Source organism: Gobio gobio, assembly GCF_949357685.1.
Source record: "Gobio gobio genome assembly, chromosome: 7".
Taxonomy (NCBI): Eukaryota; Metazoa; Chordata; class Actinopteri; order Cypriniformes; family Gobionidae; genus Gobio; species Gobio gobio.
This window is the reverse complement of record NC_137103.1, coordinates 12,208,683-12,236,119: the sequence shown is the minus strand read 5'-3', so window position 1 is coordinate 12,236,119 and position 27,437 is coordinate 12,208,683. Positions and strand designations below refer to the sequence as shown.

At 37.8% G+C, this 27,437-nt stretch overlaps 1 protein-coding gene across 2 annotated transcripts in view; it reads right to left on the bottom strand.

The window, feature by feature from the left end:
- The window catches only part of itga6a (integrin, alpha 6a), a 55,088-nt gene that overhangs the window by 12,417 nt on the left and 15,234 nt on the right, over positions 1-27,437 (bottom strand). For both annotated transcript variants that reach the window (XM_079822119.1, XM_079822120.1), the window contains exons 2-15: positions 21,781-21,908; positions 21,498-21,577; positions 21,099-21,360; positions 17,845-17,976; positions 17,542-17,755; positions 14,272-14,465; positions 14,079-14,173; positions 11,173-11,300; positions 11,002-11,091; positions 10,838-10,899; positions 7,713-7,882; positions 6,599-6,742; positions 5,031-5,146; positions 4,585-4,744 (exon numbers count right to left, since the gene is read on the bottom strand). In XM_079822119.1, the coding sequence (XP_079678245.1) occupies positions 4,585-4,744; positions 5,031-5,146; positions 6,599-6,742; positions 7,713-7,882; positions 10,838-10,899; positions 11,002-11,091; positions 11,173-11,300; positions 14,079-14,173; positions 14,272-14,465; positions 17,542-17,755; positions 17,845-17,976; positions 21,099-21,360; positions 21,498-21,577; positions 21,781-21,908 (1,975 nt within the window). The remainder of the gene's footprint in view (positions 1-4,584; positions 4,745-5,030; positions 5,147-6,598; positions 6,743-7,712; positions 7,883-10,837; positions 10,900-11,001; positions 11,092-11,172; positions 11,301-14,078; positions 14,174-14,271; positions 14,466-17,541; positions 17,756-17,844; positions 17,977-21,098; positions 21,361-21,497; positions 21,578-21,780; positions 21,909-27,437) is intronic.

The following is a 27,437-nucleotide window of genomic DNA, read 5'->3' as shown; positions in this document are numbered from 1 at the left end:
CATAATGAATGAGCTTCATACCTGACTGAGAGAGCAAAAAAATGCTCTTCTTATTTAGTTGAAAACTGTACTTATCTAGTAAATGCATCTTGATTTAAGAATGTTTCAATATTTAGACTAGAAACAAGACAAAAATTACCAAGAAGAGCATTTTTTCTACAATTTTTTTTACTATTTTTTGTTTTTGAAAGTAGTCTCATGCTAAAAAAATAAAAAATAAAAATTAAGATACAATTTATACAAAACGAAATTCACTTTAAAAAAAGCAATTCTCTTTGAAAAAAAGTAAACAACAACAGATTAGACGATGAAACCCCATCAGCTAATTAGATTCAATTAGTTATAGACGCAACAAACAGGGACAGTTCTTTTGCAGTTTTTGTGACTGTTGTTATGTGTGTTTGATAAGGTAGTTTCTCACACTCAGAGTCAGATATATCCCCTTCAGTAGCACCTACAGGCACCAACTTTTCATTCTTATACTTGACTATATTCTGAAGGCTTTTACAGAGGGATTTGTTGATAAATCATTCCTATCCTGAGTTATAGGTCCCTTTACTCCAAAAAACATGGCGAAAATAGAGGGATTTATAGATTTTTTTCTAATTTACTAAAGCACAAAATAAGAGCCCTCTCGTCTGTATGGATAGCCTGTAAAAGCCCTCTCATCTCATATGTCAACAAATAGAACTAAGAATTTTAAACCTGGTCCTTTCCAATTTCCAGATTTTGTTTTTGGAAATGTATGCAAATGAACGGATATTTAAGTATATAAGGCCTCATTTGCATATTAAAACCTTGATTTACACAAAACTTGTAATACACTTTTTTCTTATGTTTATGCCAGTAATAAACTGGAGAAGTTTCACAGTGATATCTTCTTATTTATAAAAAAAAATCCCTATTCACCTGTAGTGCACAGATCCAATATACTGTTACACATGCAAAATGTTTGCGTTAATTTAACCTCTTAACAAGCGCCCCATTTTTGAGAATTCTTTGAAAACGATATACCCAAATGAAAATGTCTGCAGGTCTTAAACCCTATGGTCTATATTCATAAACCTGGTCTTATTTTAAACTAGACACTTGAAATATTGCTACCCAAGAGTCATAATAACTCAAAGTAATATGGGAACAGAGTAATATACATGTAAATATACATGTAAGTGACTCACGTTTTTTTTTTTTTTTTTTTCACTTAGGGAAAAATATATTATAATTTAATGTTAAGAGCCTGAAAATAACTTAAATATAAAACTGAATGTCTAATCATGTCATGATTCAAATATGAGGATGATTCTCTCAGTAATGTAGCTTCTGTGAGCTTTTATGTCAAGAAAAGTCTAGGCGTCATTTCAAAAAGGCCATTTATTTCAGAACATTTGCTATTGTAAAGAGTAGTTTTTCATTCAAATAAATCTGCAATAAACTGCAATAAACTACTAATTATAATGGATAAACAGTTACTGAAAAACTAAAGCAACTATTTACAGAGATTACAAAGTGTAAAAAGCTAATTTAGCTGATAATAAGTGTCAGTAAGAGTCTGCGCGCTCCACAGCAGTTGCGCCATGGAGAACGCGCAGCCAGCGCACAAACAGTATTCACCAAAGCCTACTTACGTAAACTGCGCAAGATAATGCCTTTTGATTGGTTACTAACAGTGTTGCCACAGTTACTTTGAAAAAGTAACTTAGTTACTTTACAGATTACTTGATTTTAAAAGTAACTAAGTTACTTTACAGATTACTTGATTTTAAAAGTAACTAAGTTAGATTACAAGTTACTTTATTAGTTACATTCATCAGTTGCCGACAACACCCCTGCCGCCTCAACATAGAAATGACAACTGTTTTTGCCAACACTAAACATAAAACACTAAACATGTTAATGAAAAGGTACAAATTACTTTGTGTTCTTATTAAATACATTTATGAAAAACAATTTATATTAATTATTACAATATATATATAATTATATGGGCCTACACAAATAATATAAAATTACAAGATTTATATTTTATTGTAAACGTAATGTGCAGCTCTGTAAAGGGACAACAAATATATGATCGATCCGTGAGAACAATATATTTTTTAATAATCTTTAAGTGCACAAAACTATGAAAATATATGAAACGCTTCAAAACAGAGCGGCAACACAAAGCGCTTATGCGCATCCCGGGTGCAGAATGATGCGCTTAAAGCAACATGGAATCAGAGTGTGCAGTGCAGCGCGAGTGCACATTGAAAAGTCCACGGCATAAAGAGAAGATGAGCGTTGAGCCCACAAATCCTAGTCTACTATGTAGCCTATATCGGTCCAAACATTCACTGATTATTTGTTTCTTCACAGTTTTTAATTCTTGTGCGTGTGATGCTAATTAATAGTCCTTGTGTTGTCACCCGAGTAGCGAGCACAACATCTTTCAGAAACCGCTAGATAAACTCCAGGAAGATAAATTATTTTATCAACATATCAAGTATTATAACGGGAATATATCATATGGAGTGAGCTTTACCGCTGACTGCTGACTGGAACCGAACGACGCGCAGTTTTGCTGAATGGAGAATGATTGACAGCTACAGCGGAGGAAAGACATTCAGCTATGGAATGGCTTTAGATTACTTTGTAGGCTACTAGCAAATAATAATATACTAATAATGATTGCTGAAGGATAATGTGACAATATATATTTCTGATGATTATTTAATTATCACGACATGCCTAATCTGAAGTGACTGCCTGTCTTGAATTTTGTCGACAGACGGAGGCGGCAAGAAATTTGACGGAGCGGCCGCTTCGTAATTCTCTATGCAGGAAAAACCCTGCTGAGACTAAACAAGAAAGCAAAAATAAATATTTTTACTAAGGAAAATGACAAAAAAAGTAACTCACAGTGACTTGGATAAGTTACTTTAATCTGATTACTGGTTTGGAAATAGTAACGCGTTAGATTACTCGTTACTGGAAAAAGTGGTCAAATTAGAGTAACGCGTTACTGGCATCACTGGTTACTAAGTCCATCAATCAAACCTTTGTTGGAAAGGCATTGGCTGGGCACCGAGTGCCTTTATCCAACGAAAACCATGGGCGCAATGATTGACAGCTCACCAAGCCTGTAAGGCACTTCCTCTATATGATGCATCCCAGAAGAGACTCTGATTGAAGGAGAGAGACGAGGGTTGAACCATTTCACGTGGGAGAGACTATTCTAGCAGGGGGAGTTTGCCAGACACGGAATAGAATCGATATTTCATTGAAAATGGACATGATTGATTACGCTAACTCAAAACTCTCTTGCAAACAACGGAGGATTTTTAGTTTTTTCCCTATTTTTTCGTTGTTTTGGATTAAAAAGTGGGATGCATTTTGAAGAGTGGACTCTTACACAGAGATGTATGCGGGTGTTTATTGGATTCGTCCGATCTGATCTGAACGACAGGAGATGAAAGATGAGTATCGCTAATATTTTGCTAATGTTTACATGGACGGTCCTTTAGCGTTTCATTTAACCCTTTCCTCTCTGGTGTATTTATTGCAAAAACAAGTTCAGAACATGAATCTTGAGTGTTTTAGCTTTCAAATGATGCATAGTTTGTGATAGTTGATTGAATATTTTGTATAAAACAAAAGTAAATAAAAGTACACACCCCCCCACTTTCGTCAACCCCCCCGCCCACGATCCGATGTGGGTTAAGAAGTTTAGACATAACTGACTATGTTTATGAGGATACTTGCCAAGACAGGCATTTTGACATAATTTTTTTTTGAATATGTCTGTACTTCAAGCGCACAAAGACGTGATGTATGTGCTTCGGTAACAAGTAATGAATTGAGTTCCCTTTCGCGTCTTCATGCGCTTGAGGCTTGACGCGTCTTCAGGCTTTACGTATAACGTATGAACATTATCGCAGCACCACAGTGGATAACGAAACCATATCCGTACCGGCCGGCTCGGATCAGCACGGAGTGGAACGGTTAATAAACAAAGAGAACAGTTTGGTCCAATAGAAAAGCGGCTTCACCAGTCTTGTATGTTCTGTATCATTCTGTATCATCTTAGGAAACTCTGTCTCGTTTTGAACTGAAAACGAGCGCAATTTTATTAAGTCCAAATACAGCGCAAAACTCTGTTGGGAGTGAGTAATTTGTTAAACGTGCTCGCGCCTGATTTCTGTTAGATATAGCCTACGCACTTCATTGCTGTTCATACTGGTTAAATGTCACAGGACATTATAATAAATAAAACGGGGTATGATGAGGTGTAATGGTAAAGTAGTGGTGTCCCATTTCTTAGGGGAATATTTTCACCCCTACGCCTTGGCACTCTGTTTCAAGGGGCAAGGGGAACATGTAGGTGTAGGGGTAGGGGAAGGCGAAGGAGTGTAAAACAGAATTGGGATTGGGCCTTAGTCTACTGATTCGCTGACAGAACCAACTGAACAATTAATAGAAATATGAAATTATTGGTTCAGTGGTGAAATAATGAATAAAAACATAAAAAGTGATGAAATAGAGAAGAATGCCACAACGGAAAGGTTCCGGTCACATGACTAAGACAGCGGTTTGTGATAGACTTACAGTAGTTCTCAGAGATCTGAATCCAGAGTATGAGAGAGATTCATCAAACTGCCCCACCAATTTGGCTTCATGAGCATCATCTCCATTTCTGTTCCTCACTGTGACCTCCAGAGCGATGTCCTTCTGATCACTCAGAGAAATCACTGGCACACCATTCTCCCTGAGAGAAGGATTTGATCATTTAACACACTGCATACCAACAAAGAAACCTTTCATATGGATATGTGTTCCTTAAATCAATCTATCATGCCTTGTGACTTTAAGTTTCACAGAGTCAGTAGTCAGTTGATGAATGAAACAATCCAAACATATGTGTTGTTATTTCTTATGTTACTGATACGTTTAGATTTCTCACTTTCCACTTGTGATCGGCTCATATAATAGATGTGAACAGAGCTAGCGTGTGTTGGGTTTAAAGAAGCGTGTGATGTATTGCTGCTACACACAGAGGTAGAGGAGGGAACACGTCCTGCTTGGACTCCCTGTAGCAGAACCTGTACTGCAGGTGTAGGTTACTCTGACAGACGTTGTCCTTGCCACAACCCTCCTTCAGGAAGTTCACCTATAGGCCAGGAAAGAAGTCTAGGTTTATTACATTACTTCATTTATCAGCTTATTACATTTTTTTTTGTCTGTGCTAAACTTATTGTTGACATTTATTAATTATATTACATTTACTATGTTACATTCTAGAATGTAAGTAATAAAAAGTAATGTTTTATAAGGTACTACAATTCACTGGGGTGCAAATAATATATGCCACTAAGTGCATATGAACCTGTGCCATGAACCTACCCCTAAACCTTAACCTAACCCATGTAGTTACCCTTTATTATCCAGTACTTGTGTGGGTAAGTACACTGTAAGTGTACATACTGGATCTCTGTTGATATGTATCATTTTTTTTATCGATCATTTGTTGGTAAAGGGTGAGAGACCTGGCGAGCCACATGATTTTTGTCAAAGAGCCAGGTGTGGCCACTAATCTAGATAGTCAGCTTGCTGACAATTCTGGAATTTCGGTCAAATACAGGCTATTTTCGCTGTATATACGCTTCAAATGATTATTAATTTATGCATTACAAGGCTGTTGTGGAAAAACCTAATAAAGAATAGCAGTCACAGCAGCAATCGTTCTCCCCACTGCCATGTTTAAAGTTTATGGCCCGCCCAACTTGGGAACTTGGGTATCAAAATTATCCCCGAGCTTCCCAGTGGTAAATACGACTTGAGAGGGCGTTCATGTCCAATTTTAAACTAGGAAACTCATATTTATGATAATTACGATATCACGTTAAGGCAGCATTAGCCTTAATCCAAGCCCTAAATCCAAAATATACATTATATAAAGCCTTAAAGTTCTGCATAATTAAGGGCGTGGCCACTTTGAGTGACAGGTGGATAGCCGTTTGTCTGCTGTCTGTTAGTCATCGCGTCTCTTCAGCTCTGCCCACGTCCCGCCTCTTTGCCCATTTTCTATTACCTGGGAGTGACGTGCGATAATGCGCTGCCAAGATGGCAACGGCCAGCTCGACCCTACTTTACGCCTCAAAACTGGTCTTCAGAATCCTATGGGTGACGTCACGGACACTACGTCCATATTTTTTTACAGTCTATGGTTCAAGCGCACAAAGACGTGAAAGAGATCTCATTTCTGTCTTCTGTTTTCAATTCTGATCTCAATTTTCTCATATTTACGATAATTCCGATATCACGTGAAGGGAGCATTAGCCTAAATTGACATAAACTGTAAACTTGTCCCTCAACTCTGATTGGTTGATTGGAATGTTGTTCCAGGACCAACAAAGATGTTGATCCTGGAACATGTTTCATTTTTTCTGTGGTCAGTTGTGCCAAAAGCTAGGGCCACTCTCCACGCCACTGCTCCTGTTATCAGAGTTTCTTTTGTAATTTTGTCTGGCTCAACCAGACAATGGTGGGTGGAGTGAGTGTAAATAGCCTCTGCCAACAAGGCAAGTAAATAGACCAGATGTGCAGTAAATTGTGAGCATACCTCAGTGATGGTCTTGTTGGGCACAGTGGAGTCCAGTATTGGCACTAGCTGTGGCAGCGAGCTCTGACGTTTGCCTCTCTTAGCACTCTGAATGGCCACAGACACCTCGATAGGAATCGCTCTGAGCTTATCCCTGATGCCGTCCTGAAAACCAGCACACAGCAGATCCCACTCAGTCAACATGTATCGAAATAACATTCAATTAATGAGAGGTTAGACCGAGGCTGTTGGAATGTCATAATAAAAGTCCCTAAATCCAAAAGGTAGCCCCCCATTCATTGTAGTTGGACAGAAAAGCACAAAGATGATGAAAAACGTACCAAACTCAATGTTCTCTCACCATTCCTGATTTCTACCACACAATTACAGCGTTCGGCTGGTCTTGCGGCTCAGAGTAGAAACGAAAGCTGCTGCTCTCCGTATGTTTTTCCGTAGTCTCCGGGTGTGTTCTTATGTAAATTGCGCGAGTATTAGAATGAAAGATTTGAAAAAGCCCATACATTGACCCGCCCATAGACCCTCCCCTCAAAGAAATCAGGACAGAAGTGGTTGAAAGTGGACAAAAGAGACAGATTAAAACACCTGGTGCTCCCTCGTCTACATGTGATCCGATCGACCAAAACACATCTTAATACCAGGTGTAAACAGGGCCTCAGACAGCCAAATTGTGGCCAAAATCATACAGTGTAAACACGGCTTTAGTAAGTAGTGTTTTGAGACTTGCGGTTATGGTAAGGGGCATGACATTTATTTTCAGAAGGAGGGGCTTCATAGAGAAAGGAACTAAACAGACCGTTACTGACAGACTGGGAAGAGAGGAGCAACAATGTCAAATATGAGAAAAATAATATGTTTTTTGACCATTCAAGCATGAAAACCTATTCTATAGAGCCCAAAAACAAAATCAAGACTTTGTAATAGGGCTCAATGTGGCCTTTCTAACCCGCCCCTGCACGCTCACGTTCATCTGCCTCCACATTTGCAATGCTCACATCTCGTGCCCATCCACGTTTTTTCTTTTTCCAAAATCTGTTACACTTGGATGTACGTCACAATATAGAAGAAAATATCTATCGCTGCTTCCGCTTCATCACAACTTTAAAGCTTTATTTACTTGTAATCTGAGTTTGGCCTTGTAACAAGCTTTCTTGTTTTGTCCTCGTAGCTCCAGAGTGCCAGTCGACTGGAAGTCCTGATCCAACTCGCTCTTCTCCAGAAACACAACTCTAGATAGAAGACCCAGCTTCCTGCGGTACCACTCTGCCTCCAACGTACAGGAAATGGCTGGAAAACAAACAGAAAAATGAGCCTTCAGACCTCATAACAAAGAAATGCACTTATTTACTCCAGTGAGCATAGCATCTAGCATTTAGCATCTTGTGATTAAATCTTAAAATTAAATTAAAGGCCTTTTAACACTAAAAAACAATAACTATAAATAATATAAAGATAACTATATTAGTGTCTACACCAGTAGCCAAGGCCCCCTCATTTATTTGTTGACCAATGCTGCACGGTAAAACTTATTGGTTTGATTAACGTGTTGTGCATCGCCTACGCTGTCATTTTTTTTGCACGTGAGATTTCATTAACATGCGGTGACAATGGTGGATGCACAAAGTTCAATATTATGCTTTTTTAAGAAATCATGGAAAGATGAGCAAGAGATGAGGCTTCCCATTTCCTTTCTCCTCATCCATTCTAATTTAAAGCTGCAGTCTGTAAGTTTTGCCTCTTTGTTGCCATCTCTGTTTGAAACCTGCAATTGCAGTTATTTGTGGAATTATCATCTTTATGCGAGTTGTGCATAGTGTGTGTGTGGCTGTCATTTCTGTCGACTAATCTAAGGATAATTTTTTTCGGTTAATTGACTAATCTAACGATTATTTTCCAGATTAATCTGATGATTCTTTTTTTACTGATTATTGTATTTCATAGAGGGTAGTGAATTTGTATATTATTTTAACATGAAATCAATGAATGATGACAATATTAATTGTATTTCAGGAAGGGTAGTGTACTTAAGCAATTTTATAATGAACTATATGAACAAAAAGCTTTTTAAACATTATGTATAATGATACTATTCATCATAAAATGTATACAGAGTAGGCCTAATTAGGAAAAGTTGTTTACTATAATAGTTGAGTATGATTTACTTATTGATTTGTTAGCCACGCGCGGCTCCTGCTCTCCACACACACATCTCCTGCTCTGCCACCGCGTGCAGTGTGAAACCGGCGTTACAGAGCGAACAAAGCACAGTTTTATTCGGCTTCTGTTTAAAGTACTCCCACACTTTTGAATGTCGCGGTCTGGCTTTATATGATAAATGATCATTTTCACTATGCCCGGGAGCAGAAGCCGCCATTATTCTAGATCTTCTGTTCTATTCTAGAACGTAAATAATGTGATGCGTCGACGCATTTCACGTCAAATGTCATAGTAAGTAAGTAACGTCCACCACTTTTGTTCTGGCCAACTGAGAAAAAAAGCATTACAATAAATCACGCTAGCAACGGTGATTAAATCTAACGTTTAGCTCATATCACATCAAACTGTGCAAATTATTATTATTGTTAATATATGTGATACTATGTTCTAAGATTGTTAATGTTAACTTCAGCATTGCGTGACTATATGTATTTTGTGTGTATTAGCGTTACCTGTAGATAGGGATGTACTGGGAAAATACCGGTATATATTTTATTTAAAACGGACGGTACAATATCATGATTTTGCTGTTCCGAAGTTCACCGCTAGGTGGCGGTGCGCTACCCAAACTGACGTGAAACCAGCAAATGTGGCAACATAAAACAAAATGAATATAGCAGTTGAATCTCACGGCCAAAACTAATTAATAAAGAGAGGAGTAGATGTGAAAATTGGAATTACTTTGCTTATGATGAAGAACCATTGCCAAGCAACAATCTAATTTAAACATTTTCTTTTAACACTGATCAACGCACATACATAAGATCGTATCGTTTAAGTATAACAAAATCTCCAGTGTTTGATTTTAACCAGTGACGTCTAGATTTCATAATATTGGCACGCATACTATTGAGTTATTTACATTCGCGTAAAAGATAGCCAACTGTGTTTATGTGACTACTCAGGTGCGATGTCTTTTGAAGCAAGAAGCGATTTGCTCATTTTGAGAGCTAGAGAAGGGAGACGCGCAGTATTGCTGAAATTACTTATCACAAGAAAGTTTCCAAATGCCTGATTTGATGTGATCATCTATGTTTATTCATTTAATAATAAACATTTGTGGTAATTTCTCGCTTCATAAACCCCAAACTTGTAGAGCGAGTAAAATTATGCGCAATACCCGCGCCAAAATTCAGACCCTGTATGGTATCGACTTAATATCGGTACTTCGGTATTAGATTGTGGTACCGTACCGAAGCCAAAATTGTGGTATCGAGCCATCCCTACCTGTAGATTTCAATTTCTGTACAGTCTAATCTTGCTTTTGACTACGGGTGTATCTCCAGTTGTCACTGTTGATTGTCGTTTGGAACTTTCTGGATTACAATCCGCCATCAAAATGATACGTTTAGTTATTCCAGCTGCTGTGAGAAAAGACTATAAATGATCCGCCACCTGCAGCATCCTCACATGCGATAGCCTATAGCCAGACTCCTTCTTTATTATAAGTATTATTAAATTATAACACATGATCACAAGTTTGCCGGTGTGAATCGGGCTAAGGTAAGGAGATCGTTTTGAACACTGACTAGTTATGTACTTGTTCAAAAATGTATTTCCAAAAATCCCCAAAAAAGTTATGGACTACAGCTTTAATTATAATTTAACATAATTGAATCGGTCAAAGACTGTAGGTTTTTGGTCAGGAAAAAAAAAAGATAAATTAAATTGTGGCCCCTTCATTTTAAGATGGGAAAAAACACACCAATGGATGATAAAGTTCTGTTTATTATAAGTGCGCTCTGACGCTTTAAATGCTAGAGATCATTAAAATCCCTTTGATTTCTGATTGTTTTTATTGTTCATCAGCGGGGAATTGTTGTAGACTGATTCCAACAATATAGTTTCTCTGAGTTGTTATCGTTATAGTTGATGTGGACTTCCCTATTCTCACACTGTTGTATTAGAACGATTATTAAAACAGTATAGTTATCGTCCTTGGTGTGAACGGCGCTTTAGACTAAATAATAATAAACTGTTATAGATAATGAGCGTTTCTCATGATAAGAGCATAAACAGACTTACTGAGCTTAGGGTTGTAGGTGGCAGGGTTTGCTTTATATGAGAAACAAGCTTCCACAATCAAGCTGTGAAGGAACACACATAATTATATTCTCACAGTACAGTTCGAAATGTCTAGCACATCTATGAGTGATGCTTTCTAAGTTCTTGTTTTGTCAGTATCTCACCAAATACTGTTGTCACACGTTTTCTTCATCAAGTCGATTTCCTTGGGCGTCACCCTGATGTCTTTCTTGATGCTAATAACCGTTTTGGACCTGCACACAAGAGGGTTGTTGCTATAGCATCTCAAAAATCTTCAGGTTACAACATTGACATGAGAAGTGACGTATCAGCACCTGTATATGAAAACTGTGTCAGAGAGCGACCCGACGGCAAGATCAGGGTACGAGTTCTGATCCAGGTCCATGTTTCCGGCCAGTGAATATCCAAACATCTTAATGTTGTGCTGTTTGCCCTCCAGTATCTGAAAGAGAATGTCAGATGTCTTTTATTAATTTGTTTAACAGCAAAGAATACAACACAAGTACTGTATAGACTAAATCCTATTTTGCAGCCTGGTCTCATTGCGAAAATGTACCTCTGGCAACGTTTTTGCAAACCCCAAAATACGTACCAATATGTACATATCACTGCAGTTTCAAAGTGATATGTCCACTGGGTGCCGCCAAAAGCTTCGTTTTTTTTCCCGGAACAGATGAGCGTCAATCTGACGTTTTGTGACATTGTTTTTTTAACGTACACCTACACTAAACCCTAAACCTAACCGATAGTGTTAACAAAAGCAAATGTGACAAAAATACAATAGTAACCATGTCTTGTTAGCTTCTGTGAACTCATCTTTGAGCTCTTTTATCATGACTTGTCTTTCACGGGATTCGTACCTGAGCTTTCATTATTACAAGTACAAATCTGTACCAGCTGAGCTACTGAGCAAACTTATTATATAAAAAAAGCCGAGCATATGGAGCAGATTAAGTGATGCAAACTCCAAAATGTATTCATTTACATGGAAAAAAAAAACGATAAAAAGTGCTTGCTGTTTTACTGCCTCTAGTGTTCATTTCACTTTGAAACTGCAGAGATATGTACATATTGGTACGTATTTTGGCGGTTTGCAAAAACGTTGCCAGAGGTAATTTTCACAATGAGACCAGGGGCCTCATTTATAAAACTTTGCGTAGGATTTGCGTCAGAAGTGGCGTACGGATGAAACATAGGATGTGCGTACGCACAGAAATATTCGGATTTATAAAACCGTGCGCACGCACATCCTACGCAGTTTTCCCTTAATAAATCACAATCCATTCTAAATGTAGCGCAGCTTTTGCGGCTTCATGTCACGCCCATAGTTGCCCATAAATAGTCCGTGAAACGCCCACAAGTTAATATTCATAATTTGCGAAATCATGGCAAATACAGAGAGGAAATAAAAAAAAACGTAACTTCACTCAATGTGAAGTAGAAATTATCGTTGGCGAGGTGGAAAAGAGGAGAAAAATATTTTTTGGAGGGCACAGTGTGGGCATTATAATGCCAAAAAGGCACTTGAATGGCAAAAGGTTGCAGACGCCGTAAATGCTGTAGCCTCACAACCTCGGACCGTGGCCGAAAAAAAAAAGAGAAATGGTCGGACATCAAAGTCGAGGCAAAAAAGCGTCTAACGCTCCATCGCCAGAGTGTGTCTGCCACGGGTGGGGAAAGGGGACACCGGAGCGGACCCCTCTTGATGAGAGACTGCCGGCAATTATTGGGGAATCCCATTTATCCCAGTCCCTATTATCTACGTGGAAATGGGAAATAGTTCAGTGCAAATGTAATTTCTTGCAGCTTTCTGAATGGTTGAGACATACGTCATATGTTATTTTATCGAAAATAAAACAAACTATAAGGCATTTGCATGAATACCATGATTCCCTAGCTGATGAAATTTTTTTACTATGAAAACAACTTTCCCCAGCGGAAAATTAATAAATCTATCTATCTATCTGTCTATCTAATTGCATCTAGGCCTATATCTGCTCCGCCAGACGGACACATTGACGAGAATATCAGTTTTGTACATTATTTCGTTCTGTTTACCATATTATTTATGAGGATGAATTGCATAACATGCCAATATTGTTGCAGAACATATTTCACTTTTTTCTTTTTTTTTGTTGCATTTCTGTTGCAATTTTCGTTTGATTTTGTTTGTTTTACACTGCAGATCGATCAAACGGGTGTTCGTGTAGGCTGTTAATTGTAATACTTGCTTTGTGAAGTCTTCAAGTTATTTATGAGAGGCAGTATTGCCATTTCTTTTACACAACGTTCTACAGTTTCACACACTTTCACGTGTTTCTTCCATCTGCCGACGGTGTCGCCATTTCTCATTTCACCCGTTTTTGTGCGTACGCCTGGGTCAGAGCTTGCGTGAAGGACCGCACATTTTCCCGTCAAGTTTGCTTTTTATAAATACCAATTATTGCGTAGAGAGCGGCGTACGCCTTCTTTTGTGCGTACGCAACGTTTATAAATGAGGCCCCAGGTTGCTATTTTGTTTTAAAGGTCCCATGGCATGAAATTTTCATTTTATGAGGTTTTTCAACACGAGTTCCCCTAGCCTGAATATTGTCCCCAAGTGGCTAGAAATTTTGATGGGTGTAAACCGAGTTCTGGCTGTGTCTCTCTGCCTTTGAGAAAATGAGAGCCCAGACAAGCTGATCTTGAAGTCTCCTGTTATGATGTCATAACAGGAACGGTTACCTCCCTTTCCTCTGCCCAGAGAATTTGGCACGCCCATGCGAGCGCCATATTTGTCCTCAAGAGATCATGGCTTTTGAACGACTGAATGCTGGCAGTTTCTCAGTGTTTGGATGTACAAATGAAAACAGAAGTCCTTTTTCAGTTCCTTCTGATCTGTGATCAGTGATTTCTGATGTGTAGCTAATTATTCAAGTTCACACAGAACTAAAAATGCCATGGGACCTTTAAAGGTCACAACAGACAGAGTTAGTACAAAGTTACATCAGAAGAAAGTCAAAACCAAAGTACATTCACATGTACAATTACAATATGTATCTATTTTTTTTTCCACCAATGTTTTATCCTGAAAATGGAAAAGCTTTTAAACTGTCCAAAGTACCATTTATTCCTTTCAGTTCCACCATTACTGGATCCAAGTAATGTCTCACTGATGTGCTCCATTAAAATGGCAGACGGAGAGAAAACTGAGAGAGACAGAAGGTGGAGAGTGTCTAACCTGAGCTGGTTTGGTATTGATGCCATCAGCAGATCCGTGGTAGATGTACACGCTACCAAACCCTGAGTCTGCATATGGAGCCCCTACAGCAATATCTGAAAAAACAAGCAGGAATAATATTAAACAACTTGAACAAACCAAAATAATTAATATATTTTGCCTCCTAAACTAAAGATCAACTCCTGCATTCAACCTTCAAAAGAATCCAGATTAATGTCTCCAATGTTCTCCACAGCCAGTCCAAACATGGAGTCTTTCGTTCCATTCAGGCGAGTAGGGATGACGTCCTTCCACCTTCCAGCCTTATTGATGTAAACATACACAGCTCCACCCACTTCCTCATCCCTCTGGAAGAACTGGGGTGCACCAACCACAACATCCTGCCAACTGGAGGGACAATCAACATCATTTAGCTGCCCACCCTTCTTTAGCACATTTAAAAAAGGCTGGACGGAACTTTGCAAAAATAAAAAATACACACACATTCGTGCTCATGAGATTTTTTTGCATATTTTTGCAAAGATCCCTTTAGGGCTCCGTAAAAAAGAATGAAGATATACTTTAAAAGAATATATACTTAAGTGCGAACTGAATGTAATGTTTTCAGAGGCTTAAGTACATGTTATTTACAGTTATATGAAAATGTATTATAGTTTAAATGTATATTAAATTCAATTAGCTGAACTTTAAACTGCTTTTGGGATTAGGCACTTAAAGGGATAATTCACCCAAAAATAAAAATTAGCCCATGATTTACTCACCCTCAAGCCATCCTAGGTGTATATGACAGTATTCTTTATTTCTTATGACAGTTATATTAATACATTTCCTGGGCTGCATTTCCCGGTAACGTTGTCTCTTAGCGCACTACGAAGACTCTAAAGGTATAACTTAACTAAAGGTGTACCATTTCTAGGCGTGTTCCCCAAACTATACCTTAGGAGGTTGCTTAAGGTATACTTTCTTAAGTGCGATGTTAGCAGGTGCTGTCCTACGGCGGTACTGAATTAGTTTATCAATGGCTCAAAAATCGATAATTCACTCTATGCAGGGGCTGTTTAACTGTGAGAAAGCGGTGTTCTTTATAATAGAAGTCTTAAATATAATCCAAATTGCAAACTAAATCCAATTTTGAAATGATTGTGCGAACAATGTATCATGCATCAACCCACTACACTAACTGGCAGTATGCCATTTATATTATCATAATATATTTTGCCATAGTCTTCATTTACTCCACAAGCAGGGTTAATTGCCCACGTCACATTATTGATGTAAATCACTCATTTCTGTTATTGGATGACATACTCAATAAAAGCGCAACACGCTAAACATAATCAACAGCTACTATAAGGGAGAAAAAAGAAAGAAAGAGAAGAGTGGCAGCAGCTGAATTTCAGGGCTGAAGGGGTGCTCCGTCAAGTTTGTCTTGAAGTCGGACCAACAAGATCTAAAAGCTGCTGAATTTGCAAAGCTGCAAAGTTTATTTTTAATTGCAGCTTCTGACATGGTAGCCAGGGGACTAAAGTTTTAACGGATGAAATAGTGCACATAGAAATGACACATGGAAACAATTAACAGAAGTATATTCGTATAGACTGAGATGTAAAGAAACAGTTGATGGCTACTATCGGAATGAACTGTCAATAATGATAAGGTATTGCTAAGAGTGGTCCAGACCAACCTTACGAAAGAATAACTTACAGAAGAAATTCTTAATAAAGATTGTTTCGGGAAACACGTATTAACGTTAAGATACACCTTAAGGTATATTTTAAGAATGACGTAGTGTTAAGAAGGTTTCGGGAAATCCAGCCCTGGCTAATCCAAAACGTGCATCCATCCATTATAAACTGCTCCACACGGCTCTGGGGGTTAATAAAGGCCTTCTGAAGTGAATCAATGGGTTTGTGTAAGAAAAATATCCATATTTAAAACTTTATAAAGTAAAATATTTAGCTTACAGCCAGACCGCCTTCCATATTCAACTCGAAAGTGCAACGCCTCTCGCAGTTCAAAGCGCTTGAGCTACTTCCGACACCATCGTTGTTTTTTCCGTAAGTTGAATACGGAAGGTGGTCTAGCGGTAACTAGATATTTTTTTATTTTTCGATATTTTTCGTTAAATATGGATATTTTTCTTACACAAACGCATCGTTTCGCATCAGAAGGCCTTTATTAACCCCCCAGAGCCGTGTGGAGCACTTTTCTGATGGATAGATGCACATTTTGGGCTTCAAATTTTGGGCTGCCATTCACTGCCATTATAAAGCTTGGATTAGCCAGGACATTTTTGAATATAACACCAATTTTATTCATCTGAAAGAAGAATGTCATATACACCATATATCCCTTTAAGTAGGATTTAAATACATCTTTTATACAGTGAAAAATAAATATACAAAAATACATTTGAAATACATTTATTTTATGCTAAGTAAGTATACTACAAATGTATTTCCATATTTATACTTAAAGTCTTCTACAAATGTTATACTTAATGTACTTTAGTTATCCATAAATAGTGCTGAGGTCCAACTAAAGATATACTTGAAACTATTGCAAGTATACTTTAAATATCTTGCATTTAAAGACTGATATTATACAGTGATCATACTATCCTTACTAATAGTGATATTGAACACATTTTAGGATTAATATGTGAAATGTGCATTGTCATTGTTTCATTATAAAATTTATATCAGTAAGTCTCAAGCGATATGTCAGTAAATATGTTAATGGATTTGTAGCATACTTAGTATGAAATATATATATATATATATATATATATATATATATATATATATTTTTTTTTTTTTTTTTTTTTTTTTTTTTTTTTTTAACTAGGGTAATTTCATTATTACTTCTGTTGTCTATGAAAAAAGTGTACAGATAAATGTACTGACAAGAATTTATGGTAAACTAAGATATACTTTAAAATACATACTAATTTCTTTTGAAACCTGTAGGTCATAGTATGTTTTAACTTAAGTGTGTTAAGAGACACGGTCATGAAAGAGTACTCTCTTTAAGTACACTTATGTTGCCTTTTATTTGATTATTATTACAATATCTGCAAATATATATATTTGTTATACTTTTAAGATTTGAAGAACACTACAAGTGTACATTCAATACAATTATTGGTAGCATTTTATTTTACATTCCTGTTTCGCTTGAACATACGCATGTACTAATGACACTAACTGGGTAATAGCCTAACCCTGAACCTACCCCTAAATCTTAACTTAACCCATAAAGTTACCTTACATTACTCAGTAGTAATCATGTGGGTGAGTACACTGTAAGAACATTGAAAGTGCAAGTACTGTAAAATAAAGTGCAACCCAATTATTGCGACTGAGCAGACTTCTTTATCACAAGGGCGCTCACAATCTACCCACTCCTTTTCATAATAAACAACTGGAGTTCATTTATTTGCTACAGATCTTGTACCACTCACCCATCTCCATTCAGGTCCACCACAGCAACATCATATCCGAATGAGGATGCGAGTCCTGGTCCTTCCAGAACGTGTTCAGACGCGAGCATGGTGGACGCTTCGCCTTGCTTCCGCAGAAACACCACTGCACCATTGTGATTGGCTCTCGGCGCTCCTGACACTATGATGAGTTTGCCCTTTTCTGTGATACTGTGGCCGGAATCTAGAGAGAATCCTGTACATATGCAAGAACGTCAAAACACACCGGCTGACCACAGCACGCACAAACACACATTCACAGACATATGTGGTTCTCGCACTCACCTAAGTAACTGTTGGCTGGTACTGGCACTAGATTTGGATCGAGACGGTTTTCATCCCCGACCTCATAAGGACCATCATCAAACAAGCCCATTTCCAGCAGAGTGTTGTTCTTCTGCTCGACACGCACTATACCTAGAGAACGGATGTGATGGGGTGAGGGCTAAGCAACGAGGTTATTGTGACACAGGAAAACAAATGATTTGAGTACTAGCTATGAGAAACATGTATTTAATTGTGCGAACCCCGTGAAGAAAAAATGTGGTTAATTGTATTGAATGTGCACTTGTAATTCAAATCTTGAAGGTATATGTTTTTAAAAACTGTACTGTGGATAATATAATATTTATAAAATAAAAGGCCACTTAAGTGTCCTTAAAGAGAATACAGGTTCATGACTACGTTTCGGTTACACTTTATTTTAAGGTGTCATTGTTACAGTGTAGTTATATATTTAAGTACTGAGTAATATCAATTAAAAACATGTACTTACTATAGGGTTAGGGTAGAATTAGGGCTTGCTTGAGGGTTAGTTGCATGTAATTAGGCATCATTTACTGTCATTACTATGGTAAGTACAAACAAAGACACTGTAAAATAAAGTGTTACCTATGTTTCTCATCACACTTAAGTACAATTTTCAAAAGATGCCCTTTGAAATAATGTCAAATCAAGATTTATTTGAAAGTACATTTTGAAACATTTACATTTTATCAAGTACACTTATTTCAATGTGTTGACTAACATACTACAGAACATGCTGAACTGTATCGTGTTATTTGCTATTATGTTAATATATATTTTTAATGTACTAAGTTGTAACTTCATCATTACAAATATGCAATTATACATATTTTTAAATATATAGCACACAAATTTCAATAGAATTGTAATTAAAGTACATTTTATTTAACCTTAAAATATATACAGTTACACTTTATTTTAAGATGTTACTAGCCGCATTTCCATTACAGATTTGCGCAAAACTTTTGCGATATTTTATAAAAGTCGCTAAAAAAAATAGCGAAATGACGACGTTTCCATTAACTGATGTTATGCGACTAAAATTATCTTTTCCTCTCGTGATAAGTCATTCCAAAAAATTATGCAACGTATGTTGTTAGGTTTATGTGTATCCCAGCCACCGCACTAGCCATTATTTTTAATGGAAAGAGACTTGTGTGTTATCCAAGCATTGATGGCAAGGAAAGCACCTTATACTTGAGCGGCACATATGGGGTGTTTCTGGGTGTTTCTCTCGCTTGTCTGCTTCAAGGTCTTGATAAATTGTGGCATTTTATATTCTATTGTTTTTTTATGAGTTTAATAAAGAACTCTGTCTCGGCTTTTGTCCAAACATACCATCATCTGTAAAGAATGATCGACTTTTACGTACACCAGGTTATTGTGACGCATTGTTGCCACATATAGAGAAGAGCGAAATGTTTGAATTTGCATGGTGGTAACTCAAAGTTTTTTTTACCACTTCGTTATTGGAATTTCGTTTGTTGGAAATATAAACTGAATTTAGAAATGCTTTTGAAATGAAAAACTTTGCGTTTAATAAACAAAATATATTTTTGAAATGAAGAATGGAGGGGAGTGCATGCAAAACAATCTGTTCCCTGAATCCACGGCCTTTGCTGTTATTGTGAGTGTACACAAATAAAAGTAGACAGTTTACTGTTTATTATAATTATATCTTGCACTTATCTGTTTGGCTAAAAATAATGGAGTATTGTGAGTTGTTTCCGCTGTCATAAAGGAAAAAATCCATCAGAAGGCGTCGACAACTTCGTCGGAACAGAGGGTTAAAGAAAACGTAGCCTATTTAGTTTCATAGTTAGGCTATGTTTAAATATTATTATTTTATAATTTCATATGTTGATTATGAAAAGTGAGCAGCATGAGTAAGGCTACATAATCAGATGCGCAAATGTCTGGGGACATGGATTTTGTTTTCTAGAAAGTCTTTCTTTAAAATTAATTTAGTTTTGTATAAATTGTATTTTGTTTAATCAACTATTTGGCTGTATATTTAATAAATAAGAAGCAGACCAAGATCGCCGGGAATGGATTGACGTGTGTAACTGGGCTGTTTCCGCTGTCTTTGAGTAAGGCTGAAACTAGCGTCTTTCTGTTTTAAAAAATGTCTTGAATATATGTCTTAATTACAGTAGGCCTATAGATAGTTATGATATTCGTTTTAACAGCATAAGATCTCGTTATTACGACATACTTGAGTGGAAAAAAATTATATGTAGGCCCTATGTGGGAGCAATGCGTGACTGTACCAGGTGACCTGTCAATGCGAAAAAACTGTTTCCATTGCAGTTTTGCGAAAATTGCCTTTTTTGAATTGCCCGAAAAACCACCTCATGCGAGCGTAACAACTTTTTTACGATATATGGGAGTTTTTGCGAAATTGACGCGTTTCCATTGGGCGTATTTTCAATTCGCAATTTCAATTTGGCCGTTTTGAAGGGTAATGGAAGCACGGCTACTGTTACAGTGTAATGATATATTTAAGTACTGAGTAAAATTAAGTAACAACATGTATTTACTATAGGGTTTGGTTGAGGGTTATTTGCATGTAATTAGGCATAATTTATAGTTATTACTATAGTAACTACATGTATCGTGTAACGATACTGTAAAATAAAGTGTTGCCAGATGTAAGTGGGTCTCAAAATCACTCTAAATTTCAGGTAATTGCATTTAATATAAATTTAAATTACAACACATTTAAATTTAATTTCAATTAACACAAAGTTAAAACTTTTTCACAAGGGTGAATTAAGAGAATAGCAAATGAGAAATGTTGCAGTCCTCCTTCTCACCAGTGGGAGTCGCTATGCATTTAAAACATAATGCATATAAATGCATATAAAATGTAAGAAAAAACACTGACTATTTTTATGGATCAGTCAATAAAAATAAATAAATGGTAGCAATATGAGGTGTTCATGAGATAAGACCATGCCAAAGGTCAAAACAATGACCCGTGAGTCCCTTCTCAGCCTCAGACGACACGCCCAGACCACACACACACTGTTCAATGATGCCTGATGCATATTCTGCTTTATTCTATTTTTTTCTGTTAAATAATCTGTACCTTTTAACTTTTTGATGGACAGAAATTGCGAGTTAACGCATTTTCTGTGTGTGTGTTTGTGTGTGTGTGTGTGTGTTTGTGTGTGTACACGGATTGCCTACAAAAACACTATTTTATGTATTGCATCAAATGTCATTTCTACCTTTCCAGTTGTACGCCCCTGGTGCTCCAAAGATGACATAATGGTAGTCTTTAGTGAAGGTGGCAGCCAAGCCTTGCTGACAGGCCCCGAATCTTTCATGACCCCTAGGGCGGCCATCACAGAATTTCCAGTTCCCTCCATCCTCGTCTGATTGGCTGTCAATGCTCAGGTCTTGGCTGAGCATGTAGCAGCGTCCAGTGATGTCACGCGCCTCTTGGGGTGTGTTCGGGAACAACAGACGCTGGTAGCGATGGGCACATGTCTGACAGAAAGAAAGAGTTCTTTGCTGATATAGTACGTGTCAGACATTGTGTGGCACAAATAATACATCTAAAATGTCAAAGTGATGTAACTGGAAGTCAATTAATGGTTCATTAAAAGTCAACTTTGTTGACGTACCACAATCTTGCCTCCAGGTCCTTGGCTCTGAACCGTTACACCCATCCACTGGTTCTCCTTATTCTCCACACGAACATCAACTGTCAGAGTCACCGTGAACAGAAACCAAGAAACCACGATTAGAATTTCAAGATCTGGCGCTACTGACTTGACGAGCATTGAAAGCACTAAAACAACAAATGAAATGCCAGTAGGCATCTACTGAGCATGCCCGAATTCTCATGATATTGTTAAATCTCTGATACAAAGACTGTTGAAGCTATAATATAAATTTTCTGCTTACCATCATTGTCAAAGTCCACTCGAGTACAGTCATCAGGATGGGAGGTGATGTCACAGCTGTACAGCCCACCTGTGATGTTTGCCCCCTGATTGGATAAAGCCCTGGCTTTGGGAGCACCAATCAACAATCTGTGCAAAAAACAAATGAAAGAAAATAAATCTATATAATGGCTAAATTCTAGCCAGCATAGCCTATGTCTTGTGTGTATAAGGCAATCCCAGAATTCATTATGAAAAGCTCAGTGAAAAATATTGACCATACAGATAAAATATTCTATAATTAAGACCATTCATGCTATGCATTTTGTACTTACTAGAATATTGTGTCAGTAACGTAGCACCATACCAATATATGTCTACTGGAATTAAAGGGGGACAAATTATGCCCATTTTCATAAGATGTAATACAAGTCTCTGGTGTCGCAAGAATGTGTCTGAGAAGTTTCAGCTCAAAATACCCCACAGATCATTTATTTTGTCTTGTCAAATTTGCCCCTTTTTGGGAGTGAGCAGCATTTCAACCAATGACGTCTAGATTTCATAATATTTGCACACATACTATTGCACTATTTACATTCGCGTAAGAGATAACCAACTGTGTTTATGTGACTACTCGCTAAACATGGACATTTTTGACATAGTTTTGTGTGTATTTGACTATGGAAAAACAACTTAATTTGGAATGTGCGAGCCCTTTAGGCTTGTGTGTTTGTTGTTGGTATGAGCACAAAGAAAACTCTCTCTCAAAGAGCTCCCATCCAATTTATTAAGAAATGCTATAAAAAGACGTGGGCAGTTATTTCCATCAGCTCTCCCAAAACAACAGCGAAAGTGTTACACGCAGATTGCTTTTATAATGCAGGTGTGATGTCTTTTGAAGCCAGAAGAAATGTGCACATTTTGAGAGCTATAGGGAGAAAGGTTCCAAATGCCTGATTTGATGTGATAATCTTTGTTGATTAATTTAATAATAAACATTTGCGGTAATATCCCGCTTCATAAACCCCAAACTTGCGAGAGTATGTAAAATTATGCGGAATACCCGCGGCAAAATTCAGACCCTGTATGGTATCGATTTATCGGTACTTCGGTATTAGATTGTGGTACCGTACCGAAGCCAAAATTGTGGTATCGAGCCATCCCTAGTTGGTGCATCCAATAACAGAACATTTGTAATGTTTTTTTGGCGCAGACATTTAATATCTACAGTTGTTATAGTTAGGAAACAGAAATGGCGGACTGTGGCTCACTCAGGGCGGGATCTATGATAATATGGCAGATCGTCACCAGTCATGGGCGGGGCTTACGTTAGAGTACACTCTAAAAAATGCTGGGTTAAAAATAACCCAAGTTGGGTTGAAAATGGACTAACCCAGCAATTGGGTTGTTTTAAGCAAACATTTAACCCAACCGCTGGGTTAAAACAACCCAATTGCTGGGTTAGTCCATTTTCAACCCAACTTGGGTTATTTTTAACCCAGCAATTTTAAAGTGTAGGGAAATCTGGAACCACTTGTTTAGAGAGACTGTTTATGATTTAAGGGGATTATTAAAAAAGGAGTAGGCAGATTTTTACCATTGCATGCTGGTTGTTTACACATACCGTGGATAGACATCTGTGTTCAAACAATTTTGCATATAAGGTGCCCTTTAAACTGTGATATTTAAAAATGAAATACTCTGATATCATGTTGATACATCACATATTCTAATATCATAAATAATCCTTAATAATTCTTTAAATTCAGCTAAGAAATCACGCCTATCACATGGTACGAACTTGCAGGGAAGAGTTCACCAAGCTTGAACTTTGGAACGCATAATTCACATGAGCTTGTGTTTCCTGTCTCCCAAAGTTGCATGTGTGTGAATGAAAGACAATGGAATGAAAAGTATAGTGAGACAACTCCCTTAGTTGAGTCGCAGCACTATTTAAAGAAGCAGCTACTTTACTAGTTGAGTAGCACTATTTGCTGCTATAGATGATTTTGGAACAGAGCCATGGATTGGTAGGAAGACAAAATACAGGAAAGATCTTGTAATTATGACATAATTATCAGTCTTTCATAAATGAGACTGGTGCTCTCTGATGAAGAGGATCTGACAGATTATTTCATCAGCTGGTGTCTTCCTGTTTCCACGGCCATCAGCCAGCTGCAGCAAATCAATTATTTACATACACACTGCTGTCATCGCACCAGAACTAAAACACACATTGATTGGTGTATTTTTTGGGGAAAACCCTAATCATGTGTCTTTTTTTAAATCAACGTTGAAAGGAATTTAGTACGAGATGCTAGTGAATGAAGAAATGACTTCTACATGGTTTCTGAGAACTCATGAGTCATGCCGCTGATGTTGCGCTTGTAATGAGTGCTCATCAAAATAAAAGTGCTTGTGAAATCTGAAGAGAAAAGCAGAATATACATGAAATCAATAACGGACTCACTCAATATCTTCATTGTATCACAGCACATAAATAAACATTATAATGAATATGATCCAGCTGCTACGCAACCAATCCCTTTTTCCACAATTAATTCCAGACACACCTTTCCCGAGAGGACATTTTTTCTCTCTGCCTTCTATAACATCCATAACACATGATAGCAGTTAACGTTTTTCAATGAATAGATTTAAAAAATATATATATAACAATGCAGTAGACAGACATAACACAGCATGACAGTGAGGCACACAGTGGCAGTTTGCTCAAGTTCTTCACACACAGCGGTTCAGAACAGCTGGCTCAGCAACTGTTGTTCTGATGAAACGTTTCCAGAACATTCTTCTTGTTTGACAGCCCTTATGAATCAACCGTTCTGGGCACTTCAGTAAATGAAAAAGTGAAAAACTTGGCTCTGTCAGGCTTACAGTCAACACAGGGAACTTATTGTACGACATTGTAAGAGTTCTGAGTGTGTTTCTGACGTTCAAAGTCCGTATTACGGAGCCCCGTACATAACATATGGGCGAAAAAATGTCTGCGTCTGAAATCTGAAAACTGCTGCCTCCACTGGATCCAGAGGTAGGAAGGCATCAAGGTACGTCTGAATCCAAAGATCGTGCCACTTCCTGTCTCCTGAGATTCTTCATCTGATTGATTTTTGATGGCAGCATTGATGTATCCTTCACTGCCTTTGATATCCCACAATACTGTGTGTTCCATTACGTTAAAGTTGAGCTAAAAAATAAATCTGCTTGCTGGTCAATTTGTGTGTAAATGTACGTTTTTGAGCCTAGAAGTCTAGACACACCCTAGTGGCAGCAAATGTAATTTGCAGCCAGGGTAGTCTAGTAACTCTCCGTTGGCTTGCGAGCTGGAAAAACCAAACTCTGGTCAGGCCAATCACATCGTGTATAGAGTCGGTGGGCGGGGCTTAACATAATGACAGTAGAGTTGTGGCGGTTCCACATGCTACTTGTAAACAAAGAAGCTGGTGAACAGCGGCCTTTCGAATCAGCTTTGGCCGCGACTCTGGAAGACTTGGAGTTAAGCTTTTCTTTGAGAAAAGAACAAAGAACGGCACTGAAGTCATTCGTAAGAAAGGAAGATGTGTTCGGAGTTTTGCTGACCGGATACGGCGAACGTTTAACTATCAACTAGCTCCGCTTCCCCTTCTTCGTTGCTCTGGTTGGTTGTAGCGCTATCCTATTGTGTGCAGAGAGAATTTGAAAGACAACCGTTTATCCCGCCCCTCGGATTGAGCCCTGCCAATAGTGTGTTCCCAGACCCAACATCTTGATGTGGGTCTGACTTGTCAGGCTACGTTTTTGACCAAGTTTATCCACTTTTCCGTAGCAAGAAATTAATTACTAATGTAGTAATTAAATATTCGCTTAGTTATCATCAAAGCTCTCTCTATTTTGTTGTAGATCATTAAACCGTTATTCTGCCTCAGAAGTCCGTCTGGAATCCGTTTCGTGAGGAACCTTCATGCACAAACGTTGCCTTAATAGTCATTGACATTGATAGGGCTGCAAGGCAACAAGTCAGCTGCCTAAGCTTTTGGATGCAGACAATATTTCATTGCTACAAATTAATAATTTGTTCCCACAACTTACTAATACTTTAGCACATTTTACTAATTAGTTCTCTTGTTTTAAGTAAATCGAACGTATGATATAACAATTCATGCCCTTGTTTTAGATAAAGTTGTCATGAACTGGCTTTTAAAAAAATGTTATACTGTTGTCTGAGGTCAACTTATGACGTTTGCGTGGTTTTTACATTCAAAAACATCATAATGAATAAGTAATAGGCTATTTTCTGCCTTGGTTTTGAGGCTCTCTGAAAAACACTTGGTTTTGATGGGCGTGCCACACTGAAGACTTGGAAGTAAACGCCCACGGCTAGGACTGGATAAGATTTGCATACTTAATGAGCTTCAGCTCCCTTGTCAGTACACGTGAGGAATTGTTTTGAAAGCATGTGGGAAAATGCTCACAGGGCTCGAAAAATATCTTTATCAAACAAACACAATGATTCATCTCTCATCCACCCGTGATTGATTGGAATGTTATTTCTGTATCACTTGGCTCACCCGATCATCAGTGAATATAACTGCAGACCGCAGACCGCACACACACACACACACGTGTGCGCACAAGAAAGGAATGTTATCTCACTACAGCCTGTCGGTAGGCCGGTGATAGCCCGTCTGAAAAACACATAGCCCCGGGACTTTGGGCTTTGCAAGCTGGCGTTACAAGTCCGAGTCTGATCATGAATGAACCAATAACACCTTCTCCAGCCTGAGACAGCTTGCTAAGGTATGTAATCAATAGATATCAAACGATCTGTAACAATGCAATACTAACACGTTTTACTTTGCTTTGGCCGCGAATCTGGAAGACATGCAGTTAAGTTTTTCTTTGAGAAAAGAACAAAGAACGGCACTGAAGTCATTCTTAAAAAAGGAAGATGTGTTCGGAGTTTTGCTGACCGGATACGTCAAAAGTTTGATCTATCAACTAGCTCCGTCCGCTGGTGGGAAAATGCAGGGGACTCAGCCACAACCCTCTTGTGATTGTTGTCTCACCACTGATAGCGCTCTGGTTGGTTGTAGCGCTATCCTATTGCGTGCAGAGGGAATTTGAAAGACAGCCGTTTATCCCGCCTCTCGGATTGAGCCCTGCCAATGGTGTGTTCCCAGACCCAACATCTTGATGTGGGTCTGGCTTGTCAGGCTAGTTCACTTCTTAATTTGTGGCCATTATATATATTACAAAATAACAAAAAAATGTTCTCAGAAGTTTGCTAAATTTGAAACAAACTCTTTAGTGGATGTCATAAAAAAGGTTCCTAAAGAGACTTTAAAATGTCTACATAAAGATGTATTTTTGGGTCTATACTGCAACACAAGGGAATCAATCATTATAAAACTAGATTGCTGAAACTAGAAATTAAATTGAAACGGGTAAACAAGTAAGGAATGATGTCCCAAGCAAGCAATTTTGTGTTTAAAAGTCATCTAATAGCCGTCCAAACACAGCCCTGGCGTCTAGGCTAAAACAAGGCAACATTTGGGATTTGAGTGAAAATTGAATAGGCATCTAAACATAGCCCAAGAATAGACTAGTCATCTAGAACATGAACATGTCAAAGAAATGAACCCAAGCACCTTGTAAACACTGTTTACTTTGCTCACATGATGA